Source organism: Passer montanus, unplaced genomic scaffold (assembly GCF_014805655.1).
Source record: "Passer montanus isolate IOZ18808 unplaced genomic scaffold, ASM1480565v1 scaffold12, whole genome shotgun sequence".
Taxonomy (NCBI): Eukaryota; Metazoa; Chordata; class Aves; order Passeriformes; family Passeridae; genus Passer; species Passer montanus.
Window position 1 is genome coordinate 9,205,216 of NW_024358722.1, and position 27,883 is coordinate 9,233,098.

The 27,883-nt window shown below is 43.4% G+C and overlaps 2 protein-coding genes across 3 annotated transcripts in view; both read left to right on the top strand.

Moving 5' to 3' along the window:
* Positions 1-18,541, top strand: part of THADA (THADA armadillo repeat containing) — a 150,919-nt gene extending 132,378 nt beyond the window's left edge. For both annotated transcript variants that reach the window (XM_039698016.1, XM_039698017.1), the window contains 2 exons: positions 16,669-16,835; positions 17,989-18,541. In XM_039698016.1, the coding sequence (XP_039553950.1) occupies positions 16,669-16,835; positions 17,989-18,327 (506 nt within the window). In that variant the 3' untranslated portion in view covers positions 18,328-18,541. The remainder of the gene's footprint in view (positions 1-16,668; positions 16,836-17,988) is intronic.
* Positions 18,542-22,433: 3,892 nt separating this feature from the next.
* Positions 22,434-27,042, top strand: ZFP36L2 (ZFP36 ring finger protein like 2). Its single transcript, XM_039698020.1, has 2 exons — positions 22,434-23,136; positions 23,665-27,042. The coding sequence occupies exons 1-2, from the start codon at positions 23,086-23,088 to the stop codon at positions 24,925-24,927; spliced, it is 1,314 nt and encodes a 437-aa protein (XP_039553954.1). The 5' UTR covers positions 22,434-23,085; the 3' UTR covers positions 24,928-27,042.
* Positions 27,043-27,883: the final 841 nt, after the last annotated feature.

Consider the following 27,883-nt stretch of genomic DNA (forward strand, 5'->3'; position numbering starts at 1 on the left):
AACTATTTTCCTGAGATACAGAGGAAGAGTTGGCTGAAAATATGACTTAAATATTTTTGTTCGGAAAACTCTGGTGATTACTTTTGGGCGCAGGGACCCATCACTGAATTTTCTGCCTGCCTTTTTTTTTTCCTTTCTCCTTTCTGTTGCAAGTGTAGGGAAGGCTGCTTGTTATCCACAGCCTACCTCCTAAACTTGGGAGTCTTTGTGTGTGAGTAAAATATTAATGAAGAAGCGTTGACTTGAAGCCAGAGTGAGTACACTGGCTGCAGTTCTGTATGAAACTTCCTAAGGTTATGAAGCCAGGTTTTCTGATAAAAGTGTAAAAGTGTTGTTCCTGTTAGCTTAACAGGTGTGTGCCCTTTTGATATAAGCAAAATAGCACCATTGACTATCATCTTCTGCTTTGAAAGCATTTCACTTCACTTCTGGGAGAGATCTGTGGTATTTTAGTCTAAAAAAACTGGCTTTGATTTTTTACTCCCGATTAATTACAGAAGAAGTAAGTCTTAATTATCTTCACTGAAAAAGTAATTTTGCAAAATAGGCCAGTAAACTGTGCAAAATCAGCCTCTGCAGAAGTAAACAAAAATTGAAGGACTGATCATATTCTTCTGAATAAAGCTATTTTGTGCTTTCTCTAACCAAGCTGGAAGTGCAGAAGACTCAGTGCTTTGGAGCAAATGTACTATTCTCCACAAGAGCTTGACAGATTGTCAAGGAAGGCCAGGGAAAAAGAAATTGCACTATTCACCCTACATTGGCTAGTTTTTACAGCTTGGCCAGGAAGAGTTGTAGGGGTTTGCTGTTCTGGTTTCTCGTTTGCTTTTTGTAGCTGGCATTCTACATTGCTAATTGTGGGCATGCTAATAATCAAGCAAAATATTAAGCTCTTCAATCGTATCTAGACTTGTGAAATATTATTTTAACAGATTTATTTAGAGACGTAATTGATGTTCTGTGATTGATGAAATTTGCAACAGCTGGCCTGTAGTCTCTATGGCATTTTGCTACTGTATTCAGCTCTTGTTACACTAAGGTTCAGATGTTTTGTTTGAATAAATTGACTCCAATTTTATTAGTTAAACATACTGAAATGAAACTTCCACTTACAAGGGGTTGTAGCTTGTAGTTTATCTGTAAAAATGAAGTCTGGGCACAAATTGTGCCCAGATAACAAATAACACACAAATTGTGTGGTTTTGTTATTGCCCAAATAACACACAAATTGTGTTATTTTGCTGACCAGTTGCTGCAGTTCTTTTATTAATACTGCTTCTTCTCTTTCACTGGTACTATGGATAAAGGAAAGGATAAAGATGTCCCAATCAGTTTCTTTTTGAAAAAACAATGGCTACTGGAGTAATTTTATATACAGGACAGGTACTATTAAAAAGTAATTTTTAAAGCTAGATTATACTGAAAAGTAGCCAAGCAACAATAGAAATCTTGTTACTTCAAGAAGAATTGTTCATTGAGTAGCAATTGAGAAAAGGGAATAAAGTACAGAAGAATACTGGAGGAATTAAGGGGAATTGTGTACAAATTAAAAGAAAATAATTTCATTTTAAATGGAGCTCACTTTCTCAGAGCATCCAGCTAGAGGTTATGGAAGTTGGAGGTAGCTTTTTGATCCTTTGTTACCTGGCACAGGTGAAAGCTGGAACAAATAGTGTGCTGTTCTGATTAGGAGTGCACAAAAAGGCTTTGGTTATCCATAGCCTGTGACTGCCCCACTGCTCCTCAGATTGCTTAAGATGCAGGAGCCCAAATGGATATGGACCAGCATCTCTGATATTTTTGGGATCCTGCATGTTAAATTCCCGCACAGTGCAGTTGAGTACTGCATGCTAGAAGTTCTGAAGGGAAGGACTTGGGAGAGCCCTGGGCAGGCACATCCATACACACATGGAGTTCCTTGTAAAGGCTGAGCTGGAATGCCCTTCAGATCCCAGAGGTATTTCACCAAGAATGAGGAGATGATGCATTCCTGCAAGCAGATTTTTTGCACACAGATTTTCATTTGTGTGTTTGTGTGTGGGAGTGAGGTAGTGGATATAAATACCTTTGCAAACTAACCTAAACCACCACCTTGTTTTCACGTAAGTCAGCACTCGAAGTTTTTAATGACCAAGATAATTCCTACCTGTGACGGAGTTAAAGCAGCACCTTAGAATGAAAGTTGGTTTTATTATATTACTGATTTCCTGTGCCACAGCCTTCCCACTGATTTGGTTACTTTAATTCCTGGTGTGTTGGTGGAGGGGAGGTGGGATGAAGCAGTTGTGGGACACAATTGGCTCTTACTTCAAAACCTGAGATGTGTAAAATTCAATGTCTCTTTTTTTTTTTTTCCTATAATCAGTTCCAAATGAGCACTTACAAGGAGAATTCGGAACTGGCTTAGTTGAGCAAATTGATTTCTCATGCTTGAGAAAGTAAAGTTAAACATTCTTGGGAAACCTAGAAATGTAAATTTGGAGAACTAGACTTTTTATAAAGGGCTTTTGATTTATTAGATTAAGAGCAAGACTGTTGAAACCACCTTGAGGAGCAGAATTATTTATGGCAGCTGCTTACACTACCAGTGTAATGCCACTTTCGCATGTTTTTAATTTAGTTCCTTCACATGGTCTGTACTGTGTTAATGATCACCTTGTCATGCTGCCAGTGGAAAACAGTTTTATAAATAATTCCCACTGGTAAGATGAAAGTGTTAACAGAAATACTTCAGTGAAGGTCTTGATTAACTTATGCACTTGGCTTGATCACAGTGAAGCTTAGACTTACAATATCTTGTTACCAGAACTAGTAAAACCCATTCATTTTTTCATGTACTGTGTTAATTACCCTTTTACTTTCCCTCATGGGCAGACACACAGAGGCTGATTTCATGTTTGTGTTGAAGACCACAGTTACACTTTCAGACTTCTTGCTGTACTTAAAAGTTCCTACCCAAACAAACTTAACCTTCCCTAATTCCAGAATCCATGTATTATAATAGTAGACCTTCAAGACTATAGATTCTTGCATTTAGGTGCTCTATTTAACCTACCTTTACAATAAACAGCTGAAGAAAGATCTTTTAAATTTTTTGTATTTTCTCATACGAACTGAAAGCTCGCTGTCCTATGTACATGCATTGAAGCACAACTAAAAACAGAATTTCCAGACTATCTTTCTTCTTTAATTCAGATTCCCCAAATGTAAATATTCCATCAATTGCCATTTTGCAATAGAGAATACTAACATACCACCTCTGAGGAACATCAGGAAAACAGGCATGTGCCACGTTCTCTGAAGCTTAACAGCAATAGGATCATATAACCTGTGTTAATGAAGAAAATCTTTCTTTTAGAAAAGATGTTTGCAATACTGATTTCCATCCCCTAAAGCAAACTCCTTGGGGGTTAGACTAGATGATTTCCAGAGGTCCCTTCCAGCTGTGAGGATTCTGTGAAAGCAATGTGTGTTGGGTAGATTAGTTTAATTAGACAAGATCATACTCAGGTGGGCAATAGTCTTTAAGAACAGCAAACTCCTTGGGGGTTGGACTAGATGATTTCCAGAGGTCCCTTCCAGCTGTGAGGATTCTGTGAAAGCAATGTGTGTTGGGTAGATTAGTTTAATTAGACAAGATCATACTCAGGTGGGCAATAGTCTTTAAGGGTATATACCAAAATACAGATTATTTGATACTTTGGAGTCAGTGACCTCATGCTCCCCTAAAAAGGTCAGCACAGATCTTGGAGTTCAAATACAGTGGGTGTAGGGAGAAGCCTAGGGATAAAATGATCTCAAGGGTGAATTAGTACTTATATACACACAAACTGAATTATTTTAGGCTGGTCTATAGAACTCAATAGTGGTTTCATTTCAGATTCATAGGAGTAGAGGCAATACAGGCAGCCTTTGTTTTTTAGCTGCATTTTTTTGCAATGTGTTTTGGTTTTTAGCATGGTCATCTGTGTGCCGCTGTGAAAGGCTGTCACAGGGTAGAGGTAAATTCTCCAGATTAGGGGTTTTGCTTGATTCTCACAGTTTGTGATTAAGGCTCACCTAGTGCCGTGACAAGGTTAAGTAGAATGTGGCCTTTGCTGAAGGAAACTCATTTGAAATATGCAGATGGAAAAATAAGATGTTAAAGACAGAAAAAGTCTTCAGGTTAAAGATACATGTTTCAGTCACAATGTGGACTGTAACGTCAAATGGCATTACTAAGGAAAAAAAAGGTAAAAAGTTCCTTGAGCAGTGAAGTGAAGGAAGCTTAGGTTTGGTGATGTTTTTAATGGATTTGTTTTAGAGGTAAGTGGATTTTCTCATGTCTGATGATTCAAGTTTCATCCACTCAATAGGCATGACTGCAGTAGGGTCTCTTTTCTTTGCCCAGTTGGCTGTTTATTTCATAGAAATAAAAATGTTTCATATTCCTGTATCCTTTTTTGTCAAACTGAATTGAAACTGGCTCACAAGTTATAGTGGGAAACACATACACAGAAGTTTGCCTCCTGATTTCCTTATTTTGTTTAAAAATGGAAAAAAATCCCTTTGATGTTGTTTATTCTTTCAGATTACCAGTCTGATTGAACAAAATATACTAGAGCTGTTATTTTTTTCTGCGCACTGAGTGTTTCCTTCCTCTCTACCTGCACTCATATTTCATTCTCCATGGTTCTTTCACCTTTTCAACATATCTTGAATTGACCTCTCTAAACTTGCATCATTCTGCTTTTCTGTCTCATTTGTCTCTTTGTAATTTGCTTTGTAAATTTTATTGTGTGAAGTGAATATTTTTTAAGGAGCATTGACGGGCTGTTGTTATTAGGATTGCCTAACACTCCTCATTATAAAATTCTGGTTTTCAACTACTTGTGTCAATCCTTACTAGTTGGTACTGAGATTTTTCTATACTGTATTTTTTGCAAACTTTAATTATTTGGGTTTCATGTAAACATGATTCTACATATGAAATTAGGAGGATATATACTATATTTATGCAGGCTGTGAAAAAATTGAAGGCCTTTTCTTTGAATACTGTTACACATGTATGCTTTGGATATGCATTTTTGGTAAAATATGTACAAATTTGACTGAGAAATAGTACTGTAAAATGCTATACTTTTCATATATATGTATACACACACACACACACACACACCCACACACACACGCTCTTTCTCTCTCAATAGAGATTGAAAGGAGCCTGAAAGCTAAAACCTTTGAAGATTTTTGTGTTCACAAAGCAGCTTAAATGTCTCTGCTCCTGAAATGCTTACCTGCATTCCAAGCAGGGCTACTGAGGATGCTCAGTGCCTGGAACACTGCCTCAGGATTGTGCAGCTGTGGCTATAGGTAGTTCTGGTCCAGACTGTGTTTAGATACTTGAAATGATGAAGGTATATATTTCTTTTTCTTTTTGGAGCTTGGCAAATTATACATATATGTTGCCATCTTCCTCCTCCAGCCTTTCCCCACACCGAGGATATTTGGAAGATTGCAAGGTCAGGTATCCAAATGTTACGAAATTCACCTAATACCTCAGCTGCAAATTGAATGTGATAAAGAGAGTAAGACCAGGATCACAAGAAGAGACATGCCAAAGCTATTTAGTTTTGACCTTGTGATTTTGCATTCTGTCCTTGCCTCTCCCAGAGAGCTGTTCTGTGCAGGTAAGCAAGTCATTCCAAGCAGAGTTTGGAAAGGAGGTCACCATGCGGAATGCTTAGCTGGATACCTTGCAGGCATGATTTGCAGGAGTTCAGAGCACACACAGCTGAGGGAAGTGCATTTTGAATATTAAAGCATTATGGGTTGCTGACTCCTCAGTGAAACAAGTCATAATGTCTCAGATCAGACATCTTAAACCAGTCAAGATTTTTTAATCTTCATGACTGTCTGCTCTTCCTGCAGAATAGATAGTGCCATTCCTTCTTTCTGTGCACATGGTTATAAGTGATTTATGAAGTGCTCCATATCACGATGAATGACTGAGAGCCCCAGGTTACTTAGCCATTCTGTCTTCCATGCCTATTTAGAATATTGTGGAATATTTTGAATAAGAAAGGTTCAAAGCCATGTATTAAATGTGTAGAGAACAGAAAGAGAGATTTCTTCCCTGTGATGGGGAAGTCCCTGCTGTTGCATAGTTCATGTCTGCATTACTATGTGAGACACAAATGCTTTTAATTTTTGTCTTGTGCACCATTTAACACACTGGGGAGAGCGCTCAGCACTTATTCCTTCTCAGTTTAAGAGGCACAAACCAATTCCTCAGAGAACTTTGAAGGAAATGGAAAAGATAAATGTAAAATCTGTATTAGACAAATATATCGGTATCTGTGTTGAAGATTTTACTGTTGAAGAACTCTGATTACTGACTGAATACTACTTATCAGTCAAAGAATTTGTGTATATATTTACACTTTATGCAAAACTAAGCAGCTCCTGCTTCTTACATAAATTTACTTGGTCAAAGTCCTTGAAGTAACTCATACAGACCATGTTACTATTTACTAATCCACCTGAGCATACCAAGGCCTCTGGAATGCCACATCTGCTGAAGATGCAGATGAAGTTGCAGGGAGCCACCCCACAATATCTGAGATGGAGATACACTACCCAAGTCCCTTGGAGCTTGCTAGAGAATGGCCTGATGACAGCTAGAAGTTTCCTAGCAAATCCTGAGCTGGCTGTTAACACATTCAGACTACAGCTGTATGGAAATGCCAGAGCCTGAGGTATTTCAGTCAGAGAGATACAAGTAAGTCATGCGACTTCTGGAGAGGTGTAGACCTGCCCATGTAAATAGAGGTGTCCTGGGTCACTGAAGGTGCAAAATCCAGAAGTCACCTAGGTGGCAAGAACTGTGTGAAGGGAAAAGGGTGTGAACCACTCCTTAGGATCTCTTTAATGTGAACATAATTCAAAAGAATGAAGAAAGAGTCCTGATTCTAGAAATGCCTCAGTCACAACAGGATGGTTAGGATCAGTACGTCTTTAATGTGAATCAAAACTTGTGGTAGTAGAGGGAGGAATATGTGTGGGTGTAATCTCATTTCAGAGAGTATTTCTGAAAGAAAGGGCAAAAACCAATTTGCTCTCAAGTGAAATCACTGATGCATCGTCTTCCCATTGAAAAGAGCCAGTGGTTCTCTCATGGAGTGAAAATGCTCTTGAAAAATTATTTGGAGATAGATATTTTCCATTCAGGATTGAGACTTGGGGCTGTTTACCTGTTATACACCTGCAGGGGAACTGCCCCTAAGTTCTCCTCAGATCACTGCCCCTAAGTGACCTGTAATCACTGAGTTGTTGAATAGGATAAACAGCACCTGCCTGCTTGTATGACTGCAGCTCAATAGCCTGGCTGACTTTTTTTGTTGGAGTGTCAGAAAACTTAAAATGCACTCTACTGCACTGAAAGCAGTTTGCAAGTAGACATTGGTAAGTGTTTTGATTTCGACAGAAAAAAGCAAGAAAATTCTCTTGGTCATTTGTACTTAGCACCTGCAGTGTGAATGTTTTGTGGTCCTGGTAGCTTCTCACATTTCAGACCGTTTGCAAATTCATTTGTATTTTCATAGCATTGTGTATCTGGGTCCATATATCAGCAAAAAGATAAAAATAATGTGAGCTGTTCTTTACACACCTTTCATCCCATAGATGACATCTGAGTAAGAATAGACAATCTGGACTGTATTGGAAGCTTTTCATGTAAGTGTGGCTGGGCTTTTTTTTCATCAGGCATTCATATAGTGAATGGTTTCCGTGGGCTTTTGCTCCTTAACTATATTCTCTTACATGGTGAGGGAAAGGGGTTTAGGAAATTGGCCAGTAAAGAAGCTGAGACTGTAGTATGAATATTTTTTACATTATTATACAAAAGATTTATGACACTTTCTATAAGAGCAATTTTATGGCCACTTCTTTTTGAATGCCATCCTCTTTAACAAGTAATATGAAACAAAGATAAAAATTAAATGTAAACCATCCTAAAAACAGTGTCCCCCTATAACATTTTATAGAAGGTATCCAAAGTGATGCAAAAACTGAGTTACAGAGGTTTCTGAGTTGTTTTTTTTTTTGCTATTCTGCTCAAAAATACCTGCCTTCAGTAAGTCCCACATACACTTGAACCAGATGTGTTGTAGTAAGTTAGCAAGTGCCTTTGCTCAGATGTGCTCAATAGCCATGCTTTGCAGGAATTTGTAACTCTGCCTTGTTCCACCCTTTAGAGAGAACTGCTGGAAGAAGGATGAGAAATACCAATGTAAACTAACATTTAGGAGAAAGCAGAGAACAAGAGCAAAACATGTTGTAATCTAAGAGACCTTGAAAATCAGAAAATTTTTCAGTAATCTAAAATTACTCTAAATTCCAGTAATTCAAAAACGCAGTTTCCTTAGCAGTTGTTATCAGCTAAGTCAAGCTTGCATCTAGAATGAGAGTTACAGCACTAAAATAGTTTAGTGTTGTATCAGTACTTGTGTAAATAGCATTTTTGTGCTTGTTTTTGTGTCTTGCAGAAAATTCACCAAGATGCACTAAATAATTCACATGAATTGGCTTAATTAAAGAAGGAGGAGAGAGAACTTTTGCACTGAGACTTACAATTGTCTTAGCAAGATTTACTGGTGTGTCTGGAACTCATTAAAATCAGTGGGTTTTGCAGGGGGAGCTTTATATTATATCTTTTTTATGAATTATATTATATAGAAAATGTGTAAGTACTGTGATTTTTTACTTTGTATTCCCAAATTTATGTCAACACCTTAAAAGTTGTTGTCAGCCCACTTACACAACATTAGATCATCACATGGATGAAGGAACTGTTTGCTTTCTAGAATACAATGCCACTAATTAAAGTTGAAAGTGAATGGACTGAATTAGAATCAGCTCATCCATCAAAGACTGCCTACTGATTATTTACTGACAGTGCTTCATTTAGCTCTATTAATTACTCAGTGGCACTGTTATGTAAAGGTCATGCTTGAAAAATTAGAAAAGAATACATGAAAAATTATTTTATGTGCTCAGTGCTGGAGTCTGGAAGTGGTAAATGTTAAACAGAATGTTCATGTGAATAATCTATTAAATGTACTTTTTCTTATCAGTGTTTTAATTGTGAATGAGTAAACAGGACAGCAGCTTACAGATCTTGATAGGCTCTTCATGCAGGCTCTGATGGTCATGGCTGTGGCTCCATAGCAATAAAGGAAAGTTTGCCTTTCTTAGGCAAAGAAAACAGCTTGCTTTTAAAATAGCTTGCTTTTTAAATTATTTTTTTTGTTCAGCCCAAATTATATGAATAATTATAATAATTATACGAATTTTTTTTTTTTTTTTGTTCAGCCCAAATCATATGAATAATTATAATAATTATACGAATTTTTTTTTGTTTTTTTGTACTCATTACCCCTTTTTTCCTTATTCCTTTATCCTTTAAATTATAAGCTTCTTACCATCATTCCCCAGATGTCACTCTAAAATTCCATCTATGATACAGAAGTAAATGTGTCTCCTGTGTTCCTACAACAGAGCTGTAACATACAGCTCTTTCACATTCAGTAACCTTCATCAGTGCTAAGCAAAAATTTCTGTATAGTTGGTACAAGCCAGTAACAAGAGTCTTCTTATACATTTAATTCTAGTCATTGATACTAGTTTGGAAACTGTATTTACCTTCACTTTTTCCAGTAAATACATAATTTGAGTTTAAAAAACAGCATATTCTCATTGGCAGTGTTTTAAAAATTAGCGGAGTAATATTTTTACCTTACAAAAAGGAAAAGCATGAGTTTAATGAGTTTAGGCAGGGGGATACTGTCTTTTTGCTGTTTAAATTAGAACATGGCTTGGAGGGGGGAGGCTCTGCAAAAGTGGTAATGTAAGAGGTAAAGTCCAAATGCTCATTTCCTCTGACAGATCTGTGAGCTTTGGTTGTTTTGTAATAAAACCCTTCGTGTACAGGAGCATAGCTCATGGCTTAGGCTTACATGGGAAAATCTTATGTATACATACATATATATGTTTTAAAAGGAAAAATAACGTAGTTACTGAATTGAAAAATACTGTTCAGTTCACATTCCAAAAAAGGGCTTGAAAAGATGATGAATATGTGTGTGCTCTTTTGCACAAGAAGGGACTTTAATTTTCTGTTCAGCCCTGAGCTGTAAGTTTCCATGCTAATCAGACATGTTATTAACTCAGATCTGTTTATAATCAAAGTCAAAGCTGGGAGCAGCATCACCGCCGCTCTACTCAGGGACTGCAACTATTAAGAAATTAGTTTTGATTAGTTTGTTTTGTAATGGTGTTGTGTTTTGACATCGTGTTGCGTGATGTCAGGAAGGGCCTCTTTTTAAAGCCATCCTGAAAAAGCACAGCTATAAAACAGACTCAGGCAGGGAAATGGAAAACATATGAAGCAGTTGTACGTCATCTAGGGAATGGTATGTCTCGAGAGGATAGAAATGATCTAATTGCCTTTGATTTTATGAAACACTATGAAAAGGAATCTGCTTATATATTAGATTTTACATAAATGGTCATTTTAAAAAGTGGAAAGTTTGATGTTTGTAACTTAAATTGACACAGTGCAATTGCAAGAGCCATCTGCCAACCATCCAGATGCAACAGTTACCATTTCTGCATTTTATTTCTCTTTTTTGTTGGTTGGTTTTTTTAGGGTTTTTTCTTTTGTTTTGCTTCTCAGCTGCCTTCTTTTAATCCTAGTGCCCAGAAGGGCGATATTGTGAGACTGAGTGGGTATGAACACCTCTTTAGTTACTTTTATTCTGCCCTGCTGTTTTTTCAGTAGCAGCATTGCATGTTCAGTGACACCTATGCATTGTCTTGCTGTGGAGTTGCACAATTCCTGCCTACCTCAAAGTAGAATGTGTTTCAACATAGGAAATGCATTTTCTAGCCTCACTTTATTTACCAGCTCTTTTAACTCTTGGGTTGGGCCAATGGGATTTTTTTCTTTCTTAAATTTGAAGGCTTTTTAAATTTTATGAAGTCTAGCCATACATAAACACAGCATTTTAAGTAAAAAATATATCTGCAGCACTGCCTCACTCAGCTCTCTTGTATTTCATATTCTGAGAATAGAATAAGCTTGATTATTACTGAACACCTAAAGGAAGACAATCTTTATACAACAAAGAAGTGATTAGTGATTAGGTGAAATGTTCCATTTGCAAATCTAATATTACAGGTATTAGTGACTGTGATGCTGAACCTGCCATCATTTGGATGAGAACCTGATACCTTGCTTGATACTCATCATCTTTTACAGTGATGTATCAGAAAACATGAGATAAATCCCGAGTTTTGCCAAGCAATCATTCAATGATCTTTGTTGCTTTAAAGGTCCATGCCTTTGTCAACTTCCCTCTGAAGTAAGAATACTACCTCATTTTACCAGGGTGTTATGAGGTACCATAATGATAGTGATGTACTAATATTTATAACTTTATGGGCAGCACTTTGTACAAGAAAGTAAAAAATATTTTACCAGTTCAGATGGTAATGGTCTACCTAAAATACTTTATGTAATTTCAGTTGAAGAACTTACCCTATATATTTTCCTTGAAAACATCACTACTGTTGATACACTGTTCTTGGTGAGATTTTATCTCTGAGCTGTTATACAAAACTTCCTTGCAGATTCAATTCTCTGTTTGTTCTGAACCCAGTATATGTTTACAAAAATTGGATTGCTCTTTGATCTAGAATGAACTTCAGTTAACAATTTGCAGTATAAAAATTACAAAATGCTTTGTTAGGCAAAAAAATATGTTCTACTTTTATCCTTTGCCTATATTTTATCATGGTTGTCCATAAAATATGTGTATATGCTCTTAATACATCCTTTCAGTTCCCCATAATATCACAGAGGCTTTAACAGAGAACAATTGTATAGTTGGAGGACACGTAATAGGCTACTAGAAGAAATATTTACATCTGGCATGATCAAAGCTTTTGGACTATATGAATGTATATGTGGGAGGTCTAATTTTTATGTGGGCGGATTCACAAAGACCAAAACACTGCAGTACTTAACCCCTTTCCCTTTATGAAAATTCAATTCCTCAAAATGAAAAAAGTATGTACTACCTGATTCTTATCTTTATTTTTCATTTCGATGAGTAGTATTAGCTATTCTGCTTGTAACTACTTGTTTTTAGTCATAGAGAATTTTTTTGGTATTTCAACCCCTGTAGTGGCTTATTTAGTAAGATGCTTATCTTGCTCATGATGTTTTTGCATGTTGGAACATATGCACATTTTCAAATTTAAAGAAACTCATATTTTTAACACAGTTTTGATAGTCTGTAGAACTGCTGTGGAAGGAGCTCTGCTGTACTTTCAGTTTAGAGCACTAGTTACATCTTCAGGTTTGGTTTTTGCAGGTTTAGTTCTTCTGGCAGTAATCAGCTGTGAGCCCTGGCTATTTGAATTTTTTTCTATTCAGTGACTTTAAATAGTTATATTGCGAAAGGCTATTAACACTCAGTCATTTAAATAACCTCAGCATTTTGTTTGCAAGGCTCTGATGGGGATATTTGGGATGATAGCTGACCTGGGCTAGCAGCTTGCTGAACGGGGAGGTCTCGCTCTCCCTTTGGCTTCTTTCCTTCCTCCTGCTGTCCTGTGATCTTCCCTTCCCCGGCCCCCAGCTACACCAGTTCTGACTGCAGGGTAGCCAGCTCAGCTTGCCAGCCAAGCAGAAGAGCCCACACGCCAAGAGCTGCATGCCAAATGCCTTTTGTGCTGTTCTGAGCCTTAATTTACCAGGTGATCAGCAGAGTACCTGAGCTGGCTCCCAGGTAAGCATCAGGGGCCTTGGGGGCTGTGGTGAAAGGGGAGCCACCTGCCCTTTTTGCCCATGGTGAACTTGCCTCTTGCTCAGAGCACTCTCTGAAGTCACAGCATGAGTCACAAACACAGCATCATGTGTAATATGTGGCTTCTTGAAGATCAGCCCTGCCTTTGCAGGCAGATGATGATGTGAGGAGCACTTCTTGTAAACAGTGAAGACCGTACAGTTCTTTTGAGAAGACACACATCTTTTGTGGGTATCTTCAAAGATTCTATGCATGCTTACAGCATCCCTGGCAGTTACTTTTAGAGCTGGGGGTCATCAAAACAATAAAACATCTTCCCCCTGTGAAAGTGTTTTTTACCTATTAAATCATGGGTACCTATGTAACTTTGCTTGCTGTTACCCATTTGCATTACTTCAGCACTCCAGGCTTAGGAGAGTTAATTCACTTCTTTTGGATATATGCTATACCTCTTCATTATCCTTGTAGCATTGACAGTCCACAGATCTAATCCTGAACTATTCTAGCATCAAATTTGTATGAACTGGTATCAAAGTCAGTTAATATCAGGGTGTTCTGTAAGTAACAGCAGCTGAGGGAGCATTTCAGAAATCATGGAGCTATTCCTGATACTCTGCAGGAGTGCAACAAAATGAGCAGGTGGAAGTGAAAATTCTTCATTTGCCAGACATTGGTATGTTGTTGAGTCTCTGTGAACACCTGAAGTACCAAGATGCTGCTATGCTAGCTTCTGTAACACAAAGCCCTTGCAAAGTAGGAAGACTCTTAGCCAGATTTTGGAACCCTAAGTTTTAGTGTTATCAAAGTGATGTTGCTTTGTTTTCTCTAGTCTCAGCACCAGAACTGACACACAAGTTTTGTTGATCAGTTAAATGGCATTTGCAGTTCACAGAAAGCTGGCCGGTATGTTCAGGATCTTCATGTTTTTCCTGGGTGCTACACATCCTTTGCATGTTTTGCCTATATTTTTTAATCTTTTTTAGTTTGAAGAAGAAAACCAGCAACAAAAAAAGACGTGCTATTTCCTTTGTTATAACTTGTAGGATTCTCTACTAGACTGCTATACTCTGTGACCACAAAACTGCCTTTTCTTCTGTGTCATGCTGTTGAAAAACTGCTAGCAAGCAAGTTCAGTCTGAGCAGAACCTCAGCATTACTTGTTTTGCTACCTCTTGGTAGTTTTCGCATGGTCACGTAATACCACAATTAGAGGCTCCAATCTATTTCTTGGTGCATTTCTCAGCAGTTCAGTGTTCTCATTCACAAAGAGAGCATCACTGTATGTATTTATACTTAAGGAGACTAAATGTTAAAGAGGCCCCAGAACTGGCAGTGCTATCTATAATTGGTCCTCCAAAGCAACAGCTAACTCAGCAAGCATCATGTTTGGTTTCTAGCTCCCAGCATCACCTAATCTGCTAAATATTCAAATACAAATAAAGTGTCATAAGGAAGAGGCCTTATATAAATACTTATAATAATACGCATTCAGGAATCACCATAAAACTCAAAAATATAATCAGAATTCAAAAGAGCTGAATTTAAAATATTGCATTTTGTAAGCATTCATAACCAGAATGTTTGTTTCAGGATCAGACCACCACACTCCATTTTAATCTCTGTTTTTTCAGCTCTGAAGATTGCCAGTATTGCTGAGGTCCCTATGGCACTTGAATGAAACTGTTTCCTATCTAAGCCTAAGCAAGCCAAAACAAAGACGACAACCACTGTGTCCATTATTTAGAGTATAAAACTGGTACCAAATGGGGCACAGTAACAGGGAACCAAGGGTTTAAAAAAAACCCAAAAAACAAAAAAATCCCCTAAAAAACTCAAGCAAACAAACAAAACAAAAAACCCAAAAACCTAAAAAACCACACCCAAAAAACCAAATTAAAATCCCCAACAAATTCCTGCAAAGGAGCGTCAGCAAAAACAATACCTAAAACCCCCAATACCTAAAATAAATGGGATGGAAATGTTGCACTACACCCCTTCTCAAGCACTCCCTCACGGAAAAAACTCAGGGGTGTCCTGATAATGTGATAATTCCTGACATGAAGAAAACAGATTTGAACATTTGATTTTGCTGTCTGCCAGAGACAAACTGTGTACGTAACATTATTAGTGTCACTAAGAGATTGACTGCCTGCCTTCCTGTTGCTTGTTCAAGGAGATTTCCATTTACCCTCATCTAACTCCAAGATAAAGAAGGGACCATCTGTTCTTTCTCCTTCACTCCCTTCCTTATTATGGTCCTTTGTCCTCATCATCTCAAATACTAATTCATTCTCCCCAATGTCCTCAGTACATTGCCTGGTCTGTCAAGTGCATGTACTCATCTTTCCATCGGTCTGTTATGCCCTTAGATGTTTCCTTACTCTTTGGCATGTGTATTTGCCTAATCCTGGTGTTTAATGTGAGTTTCTCTGCTGTGCCAGTGTACCCCAGAAAACCTGCAGCTGGCCTGAGGCCTCGGGAGGGGTTACAGCACGGGGGTCTGTGCTCTAGCTCTGAATGTGTGTTGTGAGGGAGAAGTCTTGATTGCACCGCTGTGCCTCTTCCGTGTAGATGCTTGTTCTCTCAGGAGAAATGCTTAAATACAGTCACACACAAAAAGTAAAGTGTGCCTTCCATATCTTACGGATTCTTACCAAATTCTGACTCTGCTGTGTTGTCTGCTCCCAAATTACCACCTTCATTCAGGAGAAATGCTTAAATACAATCACACACAAAAAGTAAGGTGTGCCTTCCATATCTGTATGGATTCTTACCAAATTCTGACTCTGCTGTGTTGTCTGCTCCCAAATTACCACCTTCAAGAATGGCATGTCCTTATGTACCACTACTTAGACCATTCAGTGAACATTTTTCAGTTTGCTGGTGACTATGGACATGGATTAATTTTGCCAAAATCCTTTTTACAGTAATAGGGATTTTAAAGAGTCTTGTCCACTAGCTCTCCTCTTCTGGTCTTTTTCCTGCAGCCCTTTTAAAAAGAAAAAAAAAATAATTGCATTAAAGTTACAAGTGGAGAAACTCATACCTGTGGACACACAAGACCTGTGGCATTTTTATATACTCTGTTATCAAAGGCCGCCCTAGGACCCAGAGAGTTAAATCAGCATCTCCCCACATGAGAGCAGGGAGGAAGTTCAGGGAACAAATACTGTGTGGATGATAGCTTTGTGTACAGCACTGGCATGATGCCAAAACCTGTATAAATATAGCTCTGTGATGGGGTCGTAAACAGTGTCTGCCTTTCTCTTCTCAAACATCTTTTCTAAGCCTGTCTTCGTGCCTGATCTCTCTTACTTGTGTGTGTGTATGTATATCTTATTATATATAAAGAGATTACACACCAAATAATTACTCGTTTTCTATCCCAGCCCTTTAAAAACATATCGTGTGTTGTAGGTTTTGAGTTCCAGTGAAAATGTTACATGAGATCTAAGGCATAGCTGTTCTTTGGCAAAAATAGTCACCATGTAATAGTGACAGGACTGTGTGGAGATGTTTTTAAGAGACATATCTGTATATTTAAAGCCAGATTAATAAATGTCACTGCATGGGCAGGAGACAAAAAAAATTAAGCATCAGCATTTTCAGTGGCTTTATGTATTATTCTGGAATTGAGAGAAGGCCCCAAGTGGCACAGAAGTAAACATCCATCTAATTTATTTGCAGTATAATTTATCATTCTGCATGTGTTTGTGTAAGTTTGGCATCTGTTTTCAAGAAATCATTTTTGTGCTGATTTTATTTGAAAATGTTTGCAGTCTTGCTCTATATTCTTACACATATTTTCTCTCAACAGAGTTTGCATTTAGGATAGTGAATGCTCCAATGGCCCTGGACTTAGCCTTTGGCATAGTGTGTGAGCTGCTGCAGCGGTGGGGGGAGATCCATGCCGGTGTCCCAATCCTGCTGGAGTGGCTTTTGGGAGACAGCGACCTGCAAAGAGATGGGGAGACTTCTGCCATGGTACTTTCAACAACCAGTTGCTGTAGCATGTTAGAAGCACTATAGTTCTGGAGTCTTGTGGTAGGAATACATGAAATGTCTCATCTGATGAAACCTGATAATTGCTACTGCAGTACTAACTGATTTACAGTCTTTTAAAAAATTCACATGGATATTATTTAGAATGAAAAGAGTTTTATGTCTGTTTCCTGGTAATACCAGCATAAAATTAAAGAGATCAATAAGCAAACATTTAAATAAATCAAGAGTTACTTCACCAGGCATTGTTGACTGAAACATTTTGAGGCTGTAATGTAATTACATTCTGTATTATTGCAGATGATGGCCTCCCTTGAATTTAAATTGCTGTTGGGGGTGCCAGGCACATCTGGGCATTCAAGACCAGTGTTCTTGGCTGGCTTTCCCAGAGATGGCATTTAAATATTTGGTAACTTTATGCCATCATCCATCTGACTGGTTCTGCACAACACATGAAACAGTCCTGCTTGCATCAGTCATTGACTTCAGGATTGTTTCTGTGAAGCTTTGCCACACTGGCTCTGTGAAAGGCTGTTACTTTATAAATATACTATGTTCTTTTTGTCTTTAAAAGACTGTAAAAGTCAATGCTGGAAGGTAAACCGGAAGGAACAGGAGCAGCTACATCTTTGAGAAGTTTGTTGGCAATTAATATGACCCATGAAATAGATCATGAATCTTTTCTTAAGTCTGTGGTTTAGGTGTGCATTTCTGATGTTTCACTGACTGATGTAAATTTCATTTAATCCAGTCAAAAAGCTCCATGATATAGCAAATTACCATACTGCTTACAGAGGTCTTTGTGAAATATAATACTGGTTCATAGGGGAAGGCAAGCACATGTGAAGGATTAGGGCTGCTATTTACTTCCACTATTTCCCAAGACTTGTGCCATAACTGCCTGATCTTTGAAGGTAAAATTTCTTTGGCAAAGTAGGAACCTTTCTACTGTGTTTTCCCAAACCTTTAAAAAAAGGCATATGAATGTTTACTTTGTTTTTCATATAAAAAGCTGTTCTATGACAGCCTCAGTCATTATTTCTATATATCTCCTTTTTCATATATTTTATTATTTTCTCATTGTTATCAAACTACAAGTCATTTTCTAATCACTGTTGGTTTTCTTTTTGTTAAGGAAGAAGATGATTCCCTGTTTGATAAAGGGGAAGTGAATTTTTGGGCCGAGAAGCTGACTCATGTGAGACAACTGAGTAAGCACCTTTTACATCTTGTATCAGTGACTCACCTCACCTTACCAGATCATGGGGAGCTTAATCATCTGTCAAGAATAGCACTGGACCAAGCCCACCGCATTGAACACCTTCTTGGAGCTCTACCTCCACTTCCAGAGTTTTCCAGAACTCCAGAATTCACAAGATTGGCTATTCAAAAGGAGACAGTATCAGTCTGTCTTAAAATATTAAATCTGCTGAAGCCTGATGACACTTGCAAAAATGAAATTCTGGAAAAGTAAATTACTAAAACTTCATCCTCAGGGAGCTGCACACATTACTGGATGGGCAGCGAGACTGTATTCCAGTAATATTCAAGGAATCAGGGATTGCTGTGGTGACTTCAGGAAATCTGCAGTACCTTCAGCATTCAGGCTAGAACTACATTTTTTGTATTGATTTATTTTTTACAGGATGTGCAGTGGAAGACTTTTCCTTTTAAATGCATTTGCTAATTTCATTCAGATGAGCATTGTTTATTAAATTGTGCATTGATTTATTTTTTACGGGATGTGCAGTGGAAGACTTTTAAATGCATTTGCTAATTTCATTCAGATGAGCATTGTTTATTACAGCTACTGTAGGAAGTAAAGCAGCTAAACTTAATATTTTCCATTCATCCAGGTGCAGGCCACCTGTAGTTCTGTTTTGTTCCACATTTTACCTCCTGTATCTCAATACCAAGAAAAAGGTATTTTTTGGTCTCATTTCAAGATGAAGCATGTAACTGATGAAATAAATATGCTTTTTAAAAAACCTTTAAGCGTTTCTAACAGAAAAACAAACCGTGACTTCTTTGTTTATGGCAATTTTTAGAGTATATTTTAAATTTTACTGCATTTTTCTCTGGAGGAAGACAAGGATTTTCACTGTGGTAGTAACCTTGTTTTGCACATTGAAACAGCATTAGTTAGATTTCTGCACACCTCTTTTGTCCTTTAAATCAAGTAACTACTTTCATAAAATGGCTCTAAAATGAAGCAGAGCTGTATTCAAAACGAAGCAGCTGTTCCATTGCAAACGAACAGTTTCATCTTTACTTCCACCACCTTGTTCTGCAAGCAGGCCTGGAAAGCGAGGTCCTGGAAAGCCGAGGAGCGTGAGGGCCCTCGGAAGGTACCAGAGGTGTTTGTGCGCTGCAGCCCTCGCTTCTGGGAGATGCTCTCACCAGGGGGGCAGCTGTAGGGACTGTTCCGACTGCTCCAGGGTCTTGCTGTGTCTAAAACGCAAAAAAAACTTGTTGCACATTGAATGTTGTTTTTTTCTGCGAACTGGAATTGGGTTTCGATATGAAAATGAGACATTAGAAATAAATAGTGATGTGGAAAGGTTGTGTTGCCTTCCCATAGCCGAGGGCTGCGACAAGGGCTGTGACTGGACGTGTGGCTGGGCCCGCCACAGCACGGATGTGCGGCCCTGTACGCCGTCATTTCGGTGTCCTTGGAAGAAGAACATGCCCGATGAACGCCTGGTTGCTTTCAGCCTGTGCACCTGACGGTGTCAGAGCGCAGTTTAGCCCCAAATCTCGGTGTCGCTCCGGCGCTGCCCGAGCGCTCGGCCCGCGGGTGCGCTGCGCGGCCGCCAGGTGGCGCCACAGCACCGCCGCGCACGGGCCGGGCCCGCGCTCCCGCCGGGACGGGATCGGGATCGGGAGCGGGATCGGGATCGGGATCGGGGTCAGCCCGGGCAGGGTAAGGCTTGGGCGCTGCGGTGCCCCACAGCCGATCGCTGCTCTCTTGAGTTTAAATACTCTGCTGTGAATAGAGCTGAGCTGCCGAGTTGGGTCCAGTGGACATCTGAACGCTGCACAGTCACCACTTAAAAAACCCCAACAAACAGAACTTGGGAATAAAAGTGTAGTATTTGCTCTAAGTTTCCAGGATTCAGGGTTACTTATATAAGAAGTAATTTATGGCGAAACTTGAGGCTTCAATAGGCAAAAGAGAAATGTTGGAATCTGAGATGATGTTTCACAGAATGCTCGCTATCCAACTCAACGAGCCATGCTGTGAGTTAGGCTAAAAATTAATTTGTATGCATCTGGTTTGAGCTCCTGGGGAAAGAATAGCCCAGATTGTGTCTGGAAGCCACTCTTAAAAAAATAGTCAAGACCTGTACAATTAATTAACAGCTGCTGATTCTGCCACATCTTTCCATCATTTCTGAACTAGTGTGGCAACAGCTATCTATAGTAGAAGACAAAAAATAACTTTTTTATGTATCAAAATAACTGTAAAGTTCTGACCTTGCTCATGTCAGTGGGTAGCATAAGACTATGCAGTAACATTGGCTTCTTTTATAATTGGGTAGAATTTAAAAGGCATGTGCATATACATTTGATACTGGCAAGTCGATAAATGCAGACAGGTGATTGCAGACAGTAATAGACCCACAGTGACCGTAAAACTTGGTGAAGCCTTGAGGACTTGGTTAATCAGTTACCAAACAGCTCGAAAACCCGGTCTTCCTTATTGTGGTTTTAAGATGCAACTGGAACCTCTGTCATCCTGCTTGAGTTTATAGGAGAGCAACCAAGAACTATATCGGTGCACATACATTTCACCACACCGTGCTGATGAGGGGTTACTGTGTAACTAGTGAATGAAGAACCTTTAGACCCCGAGGAGCGATTGCAGGAGAGTGTTAGCAAAACCTGATGCCACAGCACTTATCGGCCGTGTGTTTGATCAAAGTCAGTTTATCAAAGTATTCCTCCCAATGGCGCTGACACATTGATCCGTGCATGATCGTCACAGTAAACTGTTCCCTCGGTTGTCTGGCGGGCAGGATCAGCTCCGAGGTGATGTTTCCATCGCAGAGTTGTGTGGGAGGAGGAAGAGTTTGAACTCGGGTCAGTGCGGAGGCGACTCCGACCGGCCCCGGAGAAGGTTATGGGAAGCGATACGCGTTACGGCTGCAGCCCCGCGTTCCGGCGGCTCCCCGTGTGCGGGGCAGCGCCTGTCGCCGGGACGGGAGCTGTGGCCCCGGCAGGGCGGGAGGAGGGGAAGGAGCAGGAACGTGGGATGTGTCCCGGCCCCGCAGGGCGGAGGAGCCGGCGGCCGCTGGGGGGCGGCACGTCCCCGCCGGCCGCGCGGGCAGCGGGAGGGGCGGGAGCGGGGCTGGGAGCGGGGCCGGGAGCGGGGCCGGGAGCGGGGCCGGGAGCGGGGCCGGGAGCGGGGCCGGGAGCGGGGCCGGGAGCGGGGCCGGGAGCGGGGCCGGGAGCGGGGCCGGGAGCGGGGCCGGGAGCGGGGCCGGGAGCGGGGCCGGGAGCGGGGCCGGGAGAAGGGCCGGGAGCGGGGCCCCGCCGAGCCCAGCGGCGCTCGCCGAGCGGGGGACGGGCCCCAGGGGACTGCCGGCACACGGGAGGGAGCGCGGTTTGGGCTTTCCGCCGCCCAGCCCCTCGTCCTTCCCGGGAGATTTCGATCTCCGGTTCCGGCTCGTCCGGCCGTGGGTGACGGCTCACGGGCGGTGCCAGGGTCCGGGCAGGGTCCCGCCCGCAGCCTCCCCCCCGCAGCGGCGGGAGGTGGAGGACGAGGGGGGGAAGCAAAGGAGGGCGTGAGGCGCTGGGCAGCGGGGGGCGAGCGCGGAACCCGGGGCCAGGGGCTGTGGTGACACCCCGCCCCCAGGCCGAGGTTCCTTTCCTTTGCAAATGTGTTTGCACAGCGCCGCGCTCCTGCTGACGTGGTCGGGTTTGCTCCCTTGGAGTGCGCGGGACTGCCATCCCGGCTCGGAAGCTGAAGAGGATCAAACGCCTCTGCTGGCTTTAGCAGCCATAAAACTTTACACGTCCGTCCGCTTCTGTTCTCCTTCCCATTTGTCCCGGGGCCGAGCAAACGCGGGAGGGGACGGGGTGCAGAGGAGCCGCCGTTCCCACGTCGTGTTTGCGCGGTCTTATCGGCGCGGGGGGGCGGCGGGGGATGTTTTGCACGGCGGCTCCCGGCCCGCCTTGGCCGGCGGCCGGCTCGGTCCCGGGAGGGCGCCTGGCCGCGGGGTCCGGCCGCTGCCTTCGCCGGCGGTCCGGCGGTGGGGGGCACCTGGGGCGGCGGCCGGGGCACTCGATGGGTCTCACTTGGCGGGGATGAGGAAGGAAGGGGCCGAACGTGGAAGAGAAACGTGGGAGGGGTGCGGGGCGCGGGAAGGAGATGCAGACAGGGTTGGGGGGGGTAGTTTACCAGCCAGGCCGCTGCGAGGATAATGCCACCTCGCCTGGCCACCAACCTCTCCCAAACTTCAGAAAGAGTAAGCGCCAAACCCGAGGTCCCCGAAAAGAGGGAAGAAGCGGCGGGGCGCGCAGCCCCTGCCCGGCCCCGTCCCGCCAGCCTCACCGGGGCAGCGCGGTCCCGACCTTTGTTTCAAGCAATTACATGGCAAAAGTTTATTTTCGGCAGGGCGCGGGGAAGAAGCGTCCCCGGCGCTGCCGCGCCTGTCCCGCGGCCCCGCGCGTCCTCCACTCGGCGGCAGCCGCCCCCCGGCCGGGGGCAGCGGCAGCGCGGAGGCGCCGGGGACAAGAGGGGCGCTGCACAGGGGACGAGCCCGCAGGGCGCCGTGAGCGCTGCCTCGGCTGGTTCCCCGCTCCCCCCGCCTCGTCCCGCCCGCGCTGCGGGCGCACTGCAGCACAGGCGCTCCCCACGAACCTGCCCCGCCGCCGCTGCCAGCGCCCTCTGTAAGAGTCGGGGCGGCCCGGCCGGCGGGCAGGAGCGGGGCGGGCCCGGCGGGCGGTGCGGGGCGGGCGGAGCGGAGCACCGCCTCCGCGACAGCGGCGGCCGCGTTTATATGGGAGCGGCGTGGGGCGCCGCCGAGTTCCCGCAGTTCGCCCGCTGCTGTGCAGCCGCCGTCGCCGCCTCGGCCCGGCACCCGCCGTCCCGCCGGGAAGGAGTCGGGACCGTTTCGGATCTCAAGCAGACGGCCCTCTCCTATTTAGTCGTGGCTTTTCCAAACCCTCCGAGGAGAGCGGGATCTTTCGGTCCTTCCTGTATATCCGACCATTACAGGATCTAGAAATGTCGACGACACTTTTATCTGCCTTCTACGACATTGACTTCTTGTGCAAGGTAGGCAAGAGCGCGTTTGGCTGGGCGGGACGCGGTCTGCCGCTGCCGCCATGTGCAGAGCGACGCTCCGGGCTACCGGGGCAGCGCGGCGGGACGGGAGGCCCGTGCCGGGCCGGGCTCTGCGGGCGGGTCACGGTCTGACAGCCGGCCGGGGACAGCAGCTGACGCAAGGCTGCGCGCCCCGGAATGCCGCCCCATGGTCTCCCGGCGGCCGCGCTCGGGGCGGGCTGGTCCTGCAGCCGCGGGGGAGCCGGGCCGCCCTGCAGCCCCTGCCCGCATGTTGCGCTGCTAGGAGGAACTTTTTCAAAAGTTGCAAATGCAGCAGAGCTGGCGCGGGGGTTTCTCCCGGCGCTGTCCTGCCCCGCCGGCGGTACCGGCAGACGCGCTTTGCGGGGCGGGCGGGCGGCGCGACCCCCGCCTCGCCTCCCGCGGCGGTGGGGAGCCGTGCCCGTGGGCAGGCGGTCACCCGCAACACCCTCTCTCTCTCCCGCTGTCTCCCCCACCCCCTCCCCTCTCCCGCCCCGGCAGACGGAGAAGTCCCTGACCAACCTCAGCAGCATGCTGGACAAGAAAGCCGTGGGGACCCCGGTGACCCCTCCCAGCTCCAGCTTCGCGCCGGGCTTCCTGCGGCGGCACTCGACCAGCAACCTGACGGCGCTGGCCGGCGGCTCCAAGTTCCCCAGCCCTACCGGCTCCAGCTCTTCTTCCACATCCTCCTCCTCCTCGTCGTCGTCGTCCTCCTCCTCGTTCGGCAATCTGAAGGAGACGGGCTCCGGCGGAGGCGGCGGTAGCAGCAGCCCCACGGCCCTGCTCAACAAGGAGAACAAGTTCCGGGACCGCTCCTTCAGCGAGAACGGCGAGCGTAGCCAGCACCTCATGCAGCAGCTCCAGCAGCAGCAGCAGGCGGCCGGCAAGGGGAGCGGCTCCGGCGGCGGCGGCGGGGCCCCCATCAACTCGACGCGCTACAAGACGGAGCTGTGCCGCCCCTTCGAGGAGAGCGGCGCCTGCAAGTACGGCGAGAAGTGCCAGTTCGCTCACGGCTTCCACGAGCTGCGCAGCCTCACCCGCCACCCCAAGTACAAGACCGAGCTCTGCCGCACCTTCCACACCATCGGCTTCTGCCCCTACGGCCCGCGCTGCCACTTCATCCACAACGCCGACGAGCGCCGCCCGGCGCCCGGCGGGGGCACGGCCGCCCGGCCCAAGCTGCACCACAGCCTGAGCTTCTCCGGCTTCTCCGCCCACCACCACCACCATCACCCCCCGCACCCGCACGGCACCGCCCCGCCGCCGCCGCCGCCCGGGGGCCGCCTGGACGCCGCCCTGCTGGAGAGCCCCGGCGGTTCGCGCACGCCGCCGCCGCCCGCCTCCGCCTCCTACTGCGAGGAGCTGCTCTCGCCGCCCTGCGCCAACAACGCTTTCGCCTTCTCGGGGCAGGAGCTGGGCAGCCTCATCGCCCCCCTCGCCCTCCACACCCAGAACTTCGCCGCTGCCGCCGCCGCGGCCGCGGCCGCCGCCGCCTATTACCGCTGCCAGCAGCAGCCGCCGCCGCCCGGCGGGGCCTGCCCGCCGCCCCCCGCCTCGCCGCCCTTCAGCTTCCAGCCCCTCCGCCGCCTCTCCGAGTCGCCCGTCTTCGACGCGCCGCCCAGCCCGCCGGACTCGCTCTCCGATCGGGAGAGTTACCTGAGCGGCTCCCTCAGCTCCGGCTCCCTCAGCGGCTCCGAGTCGCCCAGCCTGGACTCGGGCCGCCGCCTGCCCATCTTCAGCCGCCTCTCCATCTCCGACGACTGAGGGAGGACGGGGCAGCGGCCGGGGGGGCCCCGCGGCGGCCCGGCAAGTAAGTTACCGAACGAAGAAAGCGAAACCTCTCCTTCCTCTCTATTTTTGGTTGGTTTTATTTTGTATATCTATCTATACACCGAGAGCTGAACAAAACGAGAAACAAAGCATTTTGCAAAAGGGCAAATGACACGAACTGAACAAACCTATTTTTATAGAGAGACCTTGGAAGAAGGGGATTTTTGTTTCGGGGTTTTTTTTTGTTGTCGTTCTTTGGAGACAAGTTATGATACGCACCAGCAGCAGCCATTCCATCTGTGTTCCTAAAAAAAAAAAAAAACAAAAACAAAACAGCATTAGAAAAGACAGCACCAGAAAGCAACAAACAATCCGGGGAGCGCCGGTTCGCCAGCCCAGCTCCTCCAATCCTGCAGACACACAGAAAAAAAGTTACAAACTAGTTTGTCTTTCAATCCAGTTCAAATAAAAACACAGAACCTACTAAACCTATAAGCTTTTTTTTTAGGAAAAAAAAAAAAAAAAAAAAAGAAAAATCCAACATCCTGCCAAGAATATGCCTTGATAACAACCTTCTTTTTTATATATATCTATATATTATTATTATAACAAATGCTAAAACCTTCATTCCAAAGTTTAATATTGGTTCCATTGCCACCACTTAGTGGATGTTTGGCTTTTAGAACAATTTTTTGTTGTTGCTTTATTTGGAAGCACTCAACTGAGTTTAGTTTGTAATTGTTGGAGAATAACTGCTGATTTTTTTAAAAATTTTTTTTAGCTGTTTGAGTTGATTGCATGTATGAGTCACTGCACACAACTCAATATGAAACTATTTAACTTATTTATTATCTTGTGAAAAGTATACATTGGTAATTTGTTCATACTGTATTTATCGGGTATGATGAAAAGCAATAGATATATATTCTTTTATTATGTTTAAATTATGATTTTCATTATTAATCGGCAAAATGTGGAGTGTGTTCTTTTCACAGTAATATATGCCTTTTTGTAACTTTCACTTGGTTATTTTATTGTAAATGAGTAAAATTCTTAATTTAAGAGATGGTATGTAATATTTATTTCATTAATTTCTTTCTTTGTTTACGTAAATCTGAAAGATTGCATGGTTTCTTTATAGAAATCGGTCTCGATGCTGTGGAAGTAGTTTGCGGAATTTCTATGGGTTTTTTTTAGAATGTAAATGGTTGTAGCCCGTCCGAGTTGAAAAACGAGAGAAAAAAAAAAAGAAAAAGACTGACTTAGCAATCAGACTTCAAAGTGGCAAATCTAATTCAGACTTGTTTAAAATAACCAAAAAGTATTTTTGTTGCCTAACTCCACGAATCACACTGTGATATAGTCTCAAAGTATGTAGCAATAATTGGGGGTCCCAGTATTATGTCTCACAGTGCCTTCTTGAGGGTCCATGCTTGCCTTAAATATCTCTCAACCAAATAAGTATTTTTCCTAATGCTTGAGATGATTTGAATGTAGGGATGGGTTTTAAGTACAGCAAAATTTCGCCACTCTATTTTATAAGAACAGAGGCCATCTTTGGATCTGAAACTTTCTATAATACAGGAACATATCTTGTTTATTGAATTCCAAAACCTGTAATTTTTTTTTTCCTTATGTAGAAAGTTGGGAGTTTTCCAAAAGTTTCCTGGACGGTGGATGAATGAGCAGTAGCTTAGTTTTGTTTGTACATAGGTACAGATTGAGCACTATGTACTCTTTTGGACTACTTTAACAGAAGTATGTTTTGAATGTAACTAAAGGATAAGTCAACTTGAGTTGTAATATATTTTTCGGGAGTCAGTTCACTACAGATTATGTGAGACTGTAAACTTTGTACTGTAAATGTTTTGTAGTTCTCCCAATAAAATTTTTTGGAAAAAAAAAATCAACAACCCCAGTAACCCTTCAAAGTGCTGAGGCCCTGGCTGCCAGGCAGGAGTATTTCTTGCTAAACACCACCACCTCCCAATCACAGATATGTCTAGCTACAGATTAACCAGTTTGCACTGCCACTCCAGGCTGCTCCTGCAGCCCTGGCTGGTCGGTGGCCAAAGTTAATAAACGTTTCCAGAAGGTTCGGGAATGTCAGCGGTGTACTGTATCCTGCTTTTCTTTTTTTTCTTTTCCCTTTTTTTAAAAAAATTTTTTTAAATTTTTTTTTTATTATTAAGAGGATGGAGAATCAAACCTCTGCTGCTTCTTGTGTAACAGCTGGAGTGGAAAAATCTAGTAGTGGCATTTATCAATCACATAGCTTATGGGGCTATGTGAATGTGCCATTAGCCTTCCTGCCTTGTTTGGGGTGAGGAGGAAATGGCAGTTTGGGTAATAAAAAGGCATAATTAAGGTTTACCCTTTGTCCCAAAAGCTTTGTTCCTCTTCACTCACAGGAATGCGGACTTCTGCCTCAATGCTCCCATCACCCAGCTGAGGGCATATCTGTGTTAATCGGGCTAGCATTAAATGTGCTAATCAGTTTTCAGGGCTTGGGTTTTAAAGAAATTACCTTTTCGAGGCTGTATTTATATAACTAAATACTTGGCAGCCTGGGGACTGTGTGAGTATTAATACTGGAAGAATTTTAGCTAATATCTCCACAGTTTGGAACCCTATTCCAATCAGTCCCTTAAACTTTTAAGTCACGATTTCTACCAGCTTATTTTTGTTCTTTTGTCATACTAATAATAAATGTTGTTAACATTATGGCATTTCTGCGCTGCCTGGGCTGCCACAGCACTTTCTATAAATACAAGATAGAATGTAATACCAGTGCCATATGTTTGTGTAACAAACCTTGGACTGACACTTAGTTTAAAATTAAAATAAACATAAGCAATGTATGACAACACAGCCCAGCTACAGGAATCACCTTTTTTTTCATGGATCCAGTCTGACATTTTGGCTCAGAATTGCTCCCTTTGATTCCCAG

Bases quoted from the DNA above. Each gene is read 5' to 3' on its own strand.
- ZFP36L2 (XM_039698020.1), top strand. From the start codon at position 23,086: ATGTCGACGACACTTTTATCTGCCTTCTACGACATTGACTTCTTGTGC. The intron at 23,137-23,664 runs GTAGGCAAGAGC...CCGCCCCGGCAG, and splicing joins ACATTGACTTCTTGTGCAAG to ACGGAGAAGTCCCTGACCAA.